Source organism: Saccoglossus kowalevskii, chromosome 4, assembly GCF_978046115.1.
Source record: "Saccoglossus kowalevskii chromosome 4, keSacKowa6.1, whole genome shotgun sequence".
Lineage (NCBI taxonomy): Eukaryota > Metazoa > Hemichordata > Enteropneusta > Harrimaniidae > Saccoglossus > Saccoglossus kowalevskii.
In genome coordinates this window covers 23516025-23528324 of record NC_140644.1, presented here as the reverse complement: position 1 = coordinate 23528324, position 12300 = coordinate 23516025, and the positions used below count along the sequence as shown (strand labels likewise).

The window sequence follows — 12300 nt, the reverse complement described above, 5'->3', positions numbered from 1 at the left end:
TTTAATTAAAACAAAATTTAACAAATTATCGTGTATTATATGCTCGTCATATGCTGTAAATCAATGTGTGTAGCACTGCACTGTACTGTACTGTACTAACAGCTGTTTGTCGTGAGCACGGGTGTTTTTTTTTTGTGTTTTTTCTTTTTTTTACATTCTTTTGATCACAATTACAAATATATTTTCGTGTATTGCTTCATGTTAAAATGATTTATGTTGAATATGTGTAACTGTGTTCCAAAACAGGGGGCCCATTGTTTCCCAAACGGATCGTTTGGCTGTGAAAGTTTCGTATATTTTCCCTGGTTTGTAGGAATCTGAAAAACGCGTTTCCCAACTTGCCTTTTTATTTAGTTTCATAAAGTGAATATATATCGGGGGATTAATCGCATGTATTTGATTATCACTTCACGCTCTGACTTTTTTGCGGGGGTGGTGCATGTTTACTTCAATTTGAAATATTTGCCATGCTTCTTATTATGGGTTATTTGTTTACTAGTGGTAGTTCGAATTTATTATTTTATCATATTCAACTGAACGAAGCAATTTAAAATACGCACATTCCGCCTATTGATAAAATAGATGGCATGCCACTCGTGCGTAATCTGTGCTTCTTTGCAAATTCTAACTGTAGCGTTGAAGCTAACCCACCTTTGACAATTGCCCATTGTTGTCAGCTTGGCCAGATGTTACATAACTTGTTGCTTATAGTGAGTTACACATGTGATCAATGCTGTATAAACTCTGTACTTTGTTTACTATGGGCACTAAAGTAATATAGCGCGTGGCCGAAATATAATTGTGTCACTGAACATAAACGTATAAAACATTGTTTTTTTTGTGTTTGTTATGAGCTGTTATTTCTCATTAAAGCGCGGTAGTCGTCGCGCTGCGCATGTTCGACATTTGTGTTGATAAACATTGATTTTCCCACAATCCAATGCGCTCTTCAAATGGAAATCACAAGTATGAGGTTTAACCTGGGCGCGACTTGCACTGATTACGGCCGGTGACTTCTTCGATACCTTCCAATCATATGAAAATTACCTAATTAAAGCTTGGAAACGTGTCAGTTCGTACTCGTTGATCTGCGCAACAGTCAAAGTCGCCATCTTTGTTTATATGAGACCCATACATCTCGACTACCGCGCTTTAAATTATTACTGCGCGCAGTTCGGGTCAGGCAATATGGGGTAACATCGAACAGACATAGCGAAAGTTGATACGATCGCCGCGCTACCTTTGTCTATACTTTGCAGTATTTTCGTGATTCACCAGGAATATATTAATCACATGAAACTACTTTCTTTGTAGCACTAAAAAGATTGACAGACGTGGACACACAGGCAATTTGGTATTTAAATCATACGCTTCATAATATAAGTTCTAAGCTGTATTTCAGCGTAAGCTGAATCTTGCATTGTTATCGTTTTAGCCATACATTCGAGATCGTGTGTTTGTTATTGCAAACGCCACAAATGTAGTCGGTGTATTGTATATCTATCCTGTATTGAATACTTATTCATTTTTGCTGATTTGAAAAACCTGATATTTTCGGGCCACTCAAGAGACCTATATGTTAAAATCCCTGGGAAGGAGGTGCACGCGGTAAAAGTACTAGTTTGATCGAGTTTCTGAATATTTCCAAATCACCAATCATCTTTCTAATATGCGTGTTTGGGCACCACACTGAGTTGCACTAATATTGGTGCTACGCGACGTATACATTAATACACTTTTGCAAACAAATTTCGCTGCTCCAAGATGCGCGTATATGTTAAATGTTGGAAATATTTACCAGTGAAGGTGGATACTTCATTATTATGTACTATGTACGTATTACGTTACATACCTTCAACAAACTATTCCTATTCCATTTGTCTGCCTATGTCGTGTCAAAGTGTCGGCAATATACATAGCAAAGGCTAGTAACGGGGGCAAATATCTAATTGTTTTATTCTATTTTTAATATGAACCATGGCATTGAAAACATTAGAATGACTATGGGATTCAATAATTTAAAACCGTTTATATCAGCTTGAGTTTAAGGTATTGGGGACAAATCGTTCGGGTTACTGTGGTGAACAATATGTGTTTTTTGAATGGATTAGTGAATGGAATCTCGATTGGCTGCATAGCATTACACTTACTCACGGGAAACGTAATGCTATATGTGAGAAAGTACCCGTGGACAAGTGGAAACCACTCTTAAATAAATTACTTGAATAATTTAGAATATATATATATTAAACAAAACCAATTAATTGCACAAGATATGTAACGGTTTTGTATATACCTTAATAAAGTGTCTGTTCGTGGCATAAATGACGAGGTTGATAATTGAATCTAACATAACACAAATTGATTGTTCAACCAACTGAGTGCCGATATTAGGCCGTTCAGTGACCAGAGTTAATTAAATTCCTATTTATCACGAATTGACTGGACTGTTAGTAGTACTCACATATTGTAATGGAAAAGTGATGTAATGTGGATGTGTCGATCCTGGCTCACCAGTGACATTTCCATAAACAATCATACATAAAAAGTTGACTGAAGCCATGACACAATCGAACAGTAAATTGGACGTCAGAAGAAAAGCTTGTAAAGTAACCGCCTATTAAAGGGAGTTGTATTTTTTGCAGACGTGCGTGTGTTTGTTTGTCTGTAAGCAAGGTGACTCAACAAGGTATACCTGGATTGTCCCGAAATTGTCATGAGAGGTTACACTTGCCTAGTCTTGGAAAGTATATAGACAGTAGGTTTTTGTATCACGAGTTTAGTCTTTTTTTCCAGGTCCCAGTTACACACATACTTATCCACATTTGATTCAAGTGGCCCCGGTAAACACTCGTGAATGCGGTCATCTGACTTTTGCACACACAAAAACAGAAGCAGTCAACCGGTCAATGTTGAGGGCGCTCTGTTAAACACGTGTTTACAGTGAAGATTTGAACAAAATGGCGGAAGAAATACAAAATCCTAGGTGCTTCTTCGATGTGTCTATTGATGGTCAGAAATGTAAGTAATACGTGATGCAAAAATATGTTAATGCTTCGGTGACATCATAAACAGGACATGTGACAATTTCTGGTGTAATCACGTCATTATTGTTGCTCCCAACCCAACCTATGGAAACAACGGGGACACAGTAAGTGACAATGCAATTCGTGGTAATGGCAATGTTAAATCGAAATAGGGAGATAGTTATAATGTGTTTTGTGGCGCGGTCGTGTGTGTTCGGTGATCATGGACACCAATACCACCTCGATTTTCGTCGATGACTTTCACGGTACGGAGGATATCAACCTCGCTCTTATACATAGAACGGTTTATTAAAGTGCGGTAATGGCCAACGTCACTGGAAGTTTACCACCATGATTGTTCTAATTGAGTTAAATAGGAAAGCTTCGGTTTCTATATGTGATTATACTCTAAAAATATAAATGAAAGAGTCGATTCAGATTATTTATGGAATAAATTGGGCAGTCACGTTAGGAATGTTCAAATATTCGCCTCAAGGTGGTTCGTATAACGTATTTTATAAATTAACTATAATCCAAATCCACTGGTTGATCAGAAATTACTGCATATCAAATTAACACTATTTTATTAAATGAATGCGCTTATCAAAATGCTTGTCATGAAAACCATTGCCTTTCACAACAAACATTTCTTTTATGTTGTAGGTGGTCGTATGATATTTGAATTATTTGCTGATGTTGTTCCAAAGACTGCAGAAAATTTCCGAGCACTATGCACTGGTGAAAAAGGAGTAGGTGCTTCAGGGGTTCCATTACACTATAAACAGTGTACATTTCATAGAAGTAAGTTGATCTTTGGTTTGATCAGTGCACACACTTTTTATGCAATAATAAATACAATTTAAGGATTGTCATGTGCAGCTTCCAAATTGTCTCTGACTTGCAACATATTTGAGACAGGTTAAAATGCCTATTGCATTAGTCCACATTCAGATAAAGTATGAAAACTGGGACTCTGTACATTCGTCCATCCATCTCCACCTATATCTTAGAAATTCCTGGACCAATTAAACTACACACATACATCATACATATTCACTTCCATTTGTTTGGCGATCTAATTCAATATGGCCGAATGGTGGCCATTTTAATGTTAAAAATGCATCAAAATTTAGCATTGCTGCCTTTCGGGACCCTGATCTTGACCTTACATGGACAGGTATTGTTAGAATTATTTGGTACATACATTGAACATTAAAACTTAAAATTTTTCAGATAGAATTGAAAATGGACAATGACAGAAATTTTGTACTAACGAATGCTGTTCTCTGCCATGCACGCTGACTCTGACATGCATTGACTGGGTGCATTCAACTTTAAAACTACATTTAACATCATTTTACCATCAGTATTTGTGTATTAATTAAAGCGAGAGGGTCGTCACCTGCAAAGGTTGACTTTGGTCACATTGTCTTTGTGAAATGTAGTTGTTAATTGCTCTAAAATATTGAACCTTTCTCACGATTGTGTCATTATTAAAGCTGCACACTGCAGTAAGTTCTACATCATGTGTACCAGTATGTAACACTGCTCTTATTCTGTCTTTTCAAAGTAATTAAGTCCTTCATGATACAGGGTGGTGATTTCACCAAACATGACGGCACCGGCGGTGAGAGTATATATGGGGAGAAGTTTGAAGATGAGAACTTCAATATTAAGGTAGGAATTTAGCCACTGGTTTTATTGTTGAATCTAACTAATAGATGTTTCTTAGCTTGTCTTTACTGTGGTTATATTTTTCGGGGTCTGTATTTTCAATGGTCAATTTAAATTTTATATTAGATAATCCAGACTGGTGTTGATTTTGACTGGTTGATTTTGTTTTTTTATCACATAATTTTGATCAATATCATTCATAGTTGTAACGTGTGAAATATCACTAGCTGATTGGGTATTGTAAACACCACAATATTCATGTTCAACCATTCCATGCATGTTTGAACAATGTGCTGGGAAAAAAACAAATTATATGGAAGTACACTTTATATTACAGCAGTAAAAGAATTTTGTAGTGATTTCTATTCTTCAAACGACACTATGACAACTAGTTTGTAAATAGCTTGTTGACTGAAATTCTGAAAGAATAATAAGGATCATAATTCTGTTGATTTTCATAACTTTTGATGATCATAACTGCAAAAAATGATTAGACATTATGACTTATTAGCGTAAATGAGCATATGATATTTAAAGGTATTTGTGTAAAATTGCAATTACTTTGTTTGTTTTTTTGCTTTTTTTATACTTTTAAAAGCTATTCATGTGATGTAGAGCTGCTTGGCTGTGGATAATACTAGACTAGTGTCACTTGTATCAAACAGCTTGGTATCATGCTGTATCAAATCCCTGTTCCTGGTCTCTCACTGATAGTATTGCAGTCAAATTAATTCATGATTTATTTGCATACTCTGATATTGATATTAGTCAATTTGTTAGTATTGTTGATTGCCGTGACGTTTTTGTGACTGGTCTATTTTTTTTCTACAAATCAAGGCAATTTTGTGTGAGCTGTATTTCTCATTATCAATTGAATTCTGGTAAATGTGACTGCTCAATCTACACATCTGAGAAATACCATAATATACACACTGTTCAATGTTCTCATTTATGATCTTTTACATAGCACGATATTCCTGGTTTACTGAGTTGTGCAAATGCTGGACCCAACACTAACGGATCACAGTTCTTTATCACTACTGTACCTTGTCCTCATCTTGACGGTAAACATGTGGTCTTTGGAAAACTCCTGAAAGGAATTGGTGTGTTACGAAGATTGGAAAATGTAGAGACAGTTCAAGATAAGCCAAGCATAGTAAGTGATTTTGGACTGCACATTTCAGCAGTGATTGTCAAGCTTGACATACTATATGATGTAGACCTGTAAGAACAGTGGTTGTCACCATCCTTCCTTATTTATCAAACTCTTGGGAAACTGCGATCCAAGAAAGATTCCAGAGTAAATTATCTAGTAGCTTTCATACATTTTCATTTCACATAAATCATACATTACAGTAATGACTCTTACCAAATATATGTAAATCTTCCTTTTTTGATCTTTTTTGTAAGCTCCCTTCATCGGTCAAACAGTACTCTTCCTGGTAGATTTACAGAGGGAGACTGTGAAGTGGCATACAGCTTTGAAATAGACGTATTCTGCTTCAAGTTTATTGATTAGTAGTCTGAACTGTAAAACTTTCACTAGTTGCCCCACTTTCATTTGTTGCCATGAGAACCAAAATTTGCAAACACTTTATTTTTAGCTTTATAAGTTTCATCAAGATTGTCAGAAGGTGCTGGATCTGGAACGGCCAAGCTTGACAGCAGTAGCACCAGGGTTTTCAATAGTGACATTGTATGCGTTTCACCATTTTTTCTCTGATGGTTATCATGAAAATTGACACAGTCATGGAAACAGAATATCATGATCATTTCTCGCAGACAAAGTTTACAGTATATTCCACATATGCAAAAGAGGTTACATTGAAGACATCAATAAAATTAAGCAAATAGGATATTTATACATGTAATAAATATTGTAAAATTGAATGAAGGTTTCTCATGGAATGATTATTTACAGGCATGCATAATAGAAGACTGTGGTGAAATTCCTGCTGGTGAAGACGGTGTAACATGCGTAGATGATGGTACTGGAGATACATATGCAGATTACCCTGAAGATAGCGATGTTGGTACCAAAGATGTAAGTCTAAGATTATGCTAAACTTGCATGCTGTTGGTTGAATATTGTCCAATGGATGTAAACTTGCATGCTATTGGTTGAATATTGACCAATGGATGTAAACTTGCATGCTAACCAAGCATTATCACCATTCCGGAATTGTATCCGCTAGTGCCCGGACTGATTCTTGGTTGGACAAACTTGGTACATAGCTTGAACATTATTGAAGCAAATCATTTTTTTTTTCATATTGGATTTGAAATCATTTCCAGCTGGCATTTTGTTTTAATGGATGCTGTTTCAGAGTTGTGTCTCTGACAAGCCCTGTCAGTTAAGTTCAAACATAATTTATTTCCTGAACATTATAACTCACAAGGAATATGTAACACAATAAATTGTTGAAAATAGTTATTCATAAAATAAACATTATTTTTTCTTATCATTTCTTTAGTTCTTTAAATATTACAATATGGCAACTTAACTGAATAAAAAATACTTGACAGGAAATTTTGAAAATTGAATGTGAGACAAGATTCATTTCTATCAACATGAAAGTCTGGGTTTTGAAACTGTATTTCCTGTTAAATAATTCAAAGTTGATTGAAAGTTTGTTTGTTTTTTTACACCAAGTGGTTTTACTAATTTGGTATATACCACCGGTAATTGTGTACAGTGTAATAAAATTTATTAAATTTTTCTTTGGAATGTTTGGCAGTGATATGCTAATTATATGCAAACTAGTCACCATTGTTGTAATATAATTGGTGGAGAATTCTGATATTGACTTTTATATATTTGTTGAATATTTCTGAATGCTTGTATGATATTAGATGAATATTGATAATTTATTAACTTGCATGCTGATAGTGTTGGGTCCTGTCAAGAATTGTCATAAACGCATGTTCTGTTTCGCATTCAGCTTCAAAAGGTCATGGAGGTGGCAGAATTCATAAAGCAAATAGGAAACAAATTATTCAAGGAGCAAAGTTACGAGAAGGCTAAAGACAAGTACTTGAAAGCAATCAGGTTAGTTCAGTTGGGTTATTCCACATCCTTGGTATCCTATCAACTCATTAAACCAAAAGAGCTAGATTTTGTGCATGTTGTACAATGATTTCACCCATAACTTCGACTGTATCTGTGTAGATTGGTAGGAATGACTTCAGTTTTATGACATGTGTAATGTACATTGTTTGGCATAGCAATCACTTTAGTGGCTATCTAAACGTATTCATAAAACATGGACTTATAGATTCACCTCTGAAAGTTCATTTTACACTGAAATTTTAAAAGAAAATATCTTGATTAATATAATAAATATAAAAATACAATAGGTGATTTTCCGTACAATTGCGAGATGCATGAAAGACGCGCGTCGAACGTCTGCCGCAAAAATCGAACGATTTGATTTTGAACTCGAATTTCTTTATTTCGTCACTCACATCGACCGGCCGATCTTCGACAGAGGAATATTGCTTACGAATACCCTTACTTAATCGAAATTGCCTATCATCAAATGTGGACAGCACATTATTAAGCATGGAAATGTCCCCAAAATACTTTCGCGTTTGTCGAATCCCACGCGATGTTTGACGCCACTACGACGCTATGACCTTTGTTTGTCCTGTTTTTACGTTCGATTTCACGCATAACGCGTGATTCTCGCAGTGTACGGAAAATGGTCTATTAGCAAGCTGTTTGAGGAAACAATATATACTGTAAATCACTTGATTTACCCGCATAGAAATTATTTTTGTGGCATTCATGTAACATTTTCCGAAGTCGTTGGTACAAGTAGAACCCCCAGAATAATTTTCGCTGCAACTAGATTTCAAAACTTTCACAAAATTCATGAAAATATGTGTGCCATCCAAAAACCTCAACCACAGTGAAGTTTTGGCATGCGGGCAAACTGATATTTTTTTCTCATCTGACGCCTAAATTAATAAATAATGTCCTCATCATTCAAACTTATTCAAGTTCAGTGGCATCTTAGGATTAAGTGGATGCTTGGAAAATTTTATTTTGTGATCATATTGAAATTTGTGTGACTTCAATTATGGTTACATTTCATATCACGTCTGTTTCATACACATATCTTCTAAATCAATGTTGTGTAAATTTCTAGAATGCGTACAAATGTCATAACTACCATTTCTTACCATGCAGATACATGGAATATTTGGAAGACGGTAAACCAACAGATCTAACAGCGGAACAAGAGGAAAAAGTTCTAGGTGTAGTTCTGCCCATGTATAACAACGCATCGTTTTGTTGTCTGAAATTAAACCAACATGAACAGGCTTTAGAGAATGCCGAGAAGGTATTATTATTAGAGTTTATTGGTATCCTACTGTGCTTCAATCACAACCAAACATTTTGTTTATGGGATTCATTGTTTTACATTTCATATCTACATTAGGGTAGAAGACTACTCATAAAGCAAATATCCAGAATTAATTCATTTTACAATCAATTGTACTCCTGGACAATATAAGGATATTGACCTGAACAAATTTGGGGGTCACCAGCCTAATTTTCGGGAAAATTTTATTTTAGCGGATAGTGAGCATTTTGTCAGTATTATAACGCTTTCACCATAGGTTTCTATGGCAGAGATATTATGCCATATCTCAAATTGTAGACTGGTGACATAGTCTGAAAAAATGTTATATTGTGAATGATGGGGTACTGTTTGTTGTCCTGATTTTTTTCAAAAATTTGGCTTCTAAAAGAAGCATTGTTATGCGATTTGTGGCCAACTTTCTCAAAAAATATGAGTAATCTTCTATCTTAATCTTTTTATCTTTGGTCTATGGACAAAGCCACACTTGTGTAGTTACGTTATCAGGCATTCCGTATTGCATTGGGACTGTTCAAAAAAGATTAGTGATCAGGGTTATATTGGCTGTTCATCCACTCACTGCTTTACGGCATTGAGTCAGAAAGTGACATAAAACCTATGCATGTAAAAAAAATGGGAGAATCACAAAGAGTAGCAGGGGACTGTTTTTGATTATACCTTTCTCTAAATGACCAATAGATTGTTGAATAGATATGAATACTTGTCAAATGATTGTCAGATTTCCATAGCGTCATCCAGAAATACATTTTCTTTCTTTTGATACAGGCATTAGATGTGGATCCCAAAAGTGCTAAGGCATATTTCAGGAAAGCACAGGCATTAACTGCAATGAATCGGCATGAAGATGCCATGCCTCAGTTACTGGAAGCTCAAAAACTGCAACCAAGTGATAAAGGTAAAAAGCTAAATTCAGTTTTTCCATTGTTACCAGTACATAATGATACCGCAATTCTTGTAGTTAGAATTATCGTAATTTGGTTTTAGACAAATCAAACCATACAAGTATTTAGAACAAACTCTGAATTATCTCTTCAATGCTGATTTTCTATTTTGGGATTTACCTTGCTGCAAAAATAATGAAGTGTATCAGGGCTAAACTATATGTTGCCGGTCACCTGATAGCATAGTGGTTGTTGCATCGGCATTGCGACCAGAGTTCAAATCTTACTTTGAGTTGAACACCAAAAAAGAGCAACCCCTACCTAGGCGAGTGTGCCACAAACTCACTGGTCAAGATTCATTCACTAACTTGTGCAACTTTGGGAAGACTGGGACTGGTTGACACCAGGATATAATGTAATAAATTGTCATAATACAAATATGATTGGAAGATGATCTTACAGCTCTAGCACAGTCTCAAACATGGAGTATGGTTTCTCTAGCAAATTGTACTATTTGTCGGCACTCAAACTTTGCACATAAAAAGGTCAGGATAGACAACAGTGGCATTTTATGTAAACTTATTTGTCTTTACAGGAATTAGGAATGAGCTGATGAAAGTGAAAAATATACTGGAAGAGAGAAAGAAAAAGGAAAGAGCAGTGTATGCCAAAATGTTTTCCTCTTAATAGCTTCTATGAAATCTAATTAGTTATTAGTCCAGTTCTCCCTTTCGCGTGCAGAAGTTATCTGGTAAGGTTTCAATATCAGTCAGTTAACATTGGCTTAGTGATTTCAAGATTATTTTCATCTTTGCAAAAAGAGCATAATAAATCATGTAAAGTTTTTATATGACATTATAATATAAAATTCAATCGTAACGTTTCTTCGTAGACCAGTTCAACAATAACTCATTGCAAAATTGCTCAATTTTGAGAACATTACAAAATATGAAACTGTAAATAAAAATCAGTGAAAAACTTGTATGAGAAATATTTAAATAGAAGACTCATTGTTAGATAAGTACTATCAATTGGAAATACCTGTTTGACTGCAGAATATGTACCAGTTTGTTACAAGCTCGTTCGACTGCCATGTGTTATCAAATTCACTCGTATACTTTCTTGTGCGTGTAAATTCCTGTAAATGGAGAACTCTTTTTTTTTTCCTGAGTGTATGAGCCATGTTTACACAAGATTCTTTTTCCTTTGACAAGCACCGTTAAATCTGTATTTTTTATCTGCCAGTTGTTTTGATGCATAACTATTACACAAAGTTGAAATACTCTGGTTGAAGGAGATAACAGGTTATATTCACCAGTGTGCTCAGTGAGTCATTTCTAAAACTGAAAAGCATGTGAAAGATGCAAAATACAAGGGGGATGCAGTAAAAGAGGTGTTCTGTTTTATATAGAGGTCTTACAGTAAAACCGATCTAAATGTTCAGTTTATAGAGGTCTTGAAGTGAAACCTGCCTGAATCAAGAATACTGTTTGATTTAAAGGGCTCATTTCCAGTGTAATCATGAATGAAACACTGAAGTGAAAAAGCAGTCTTAGTTTACAGAGGTGTTCAATTATTAGATGTCAATTAAAACTGAGCACTAAATGGACTGAAAATTTTACTGAGGTGTATGATTTGAACTCTTTTAGAGAAGGGATGGGGGAAACAGTTTACACAATTTTGCTGGTCCTACTAATTAACGCGGGGGCGAACACCTAACACATGGGCGAACAGGGGGAAATATCTAACGCGTGGGGCAGCAGCTGCAGCAGCAGCAGCTATCTTTGTACAGTATAATGTTCGTTTTTGCTCAAAATTTAAAACAGTGGCGAATTCCAGCAGCTATCCACACTTTTTATGATCGACGCCAGGGCATTTCGTCTAGTCCGCCATGTTGTTTACTAATGTTGGTTATCGCTCAACAATAGGACCGCACATTAATTAGTAGGACCCCAATTTTGCTATGTCAGTCTACCTCATGGGAAATGTAATCTATTTTGCATTGTGATCTACGATCATAAGTTGTGACACATTCAGATAATAATTTGTAGACAAGTAAATTATATATATACTAAGAGTAGACTCGACCAGATAAATATTTTTCATGTAATAGTGTGCACATTGTATTGTAAAACTATTATTTTGATAATAAAAGCTTGCTTGTAATTCCAGTTTCTTCTCATTTATATAACTATGGGTAATTGTACTAAGATTCCATAATGCATGATGGTACACATTACAAATTTATTTAATATAAAGTATATGGGGTTGGCAGGATAAAACTGTCACTGGCATCACAGGGGGGGACAAATCTCTCTAATTGCCAAAATA

At 35.3% G+C, this 12300-nt stretch overlaps 1 protein-coding gene across 1 annotated transcript; it reads left to right on the top strand.

Annotated features, from left to right (window-relative positions):
• Positions 1–2933: 2933 nt before the first annotated feature.
• LOC100368125 (peptidyl-prolyl cis-trans isomerase D-like) lies at positions 2934–12135 on the top strand. Its single transcript, XM_002734181.4, has 9 exons — positions 2934–3021; positions 3690–3827; positions 4597–4703; positions 5668–5856; positions 6622–6744; positions 7643–7749; positions 8893–9046; positions 9854–9983; positions 10565–12135. Exons 1-9 carry the CDS (start codon positions 2961–2963, stop codon positions 10654–10656), a joined length of 1101 nt encoding a protein of 366 aa, XP_002734227.1. The 5' UTR covers positions 2934–2960; the 3' UTR covers positions 10657–12135.
• The last annotated feature ends 165 nt before the right edge of the window (positions 12136–12300 follow it).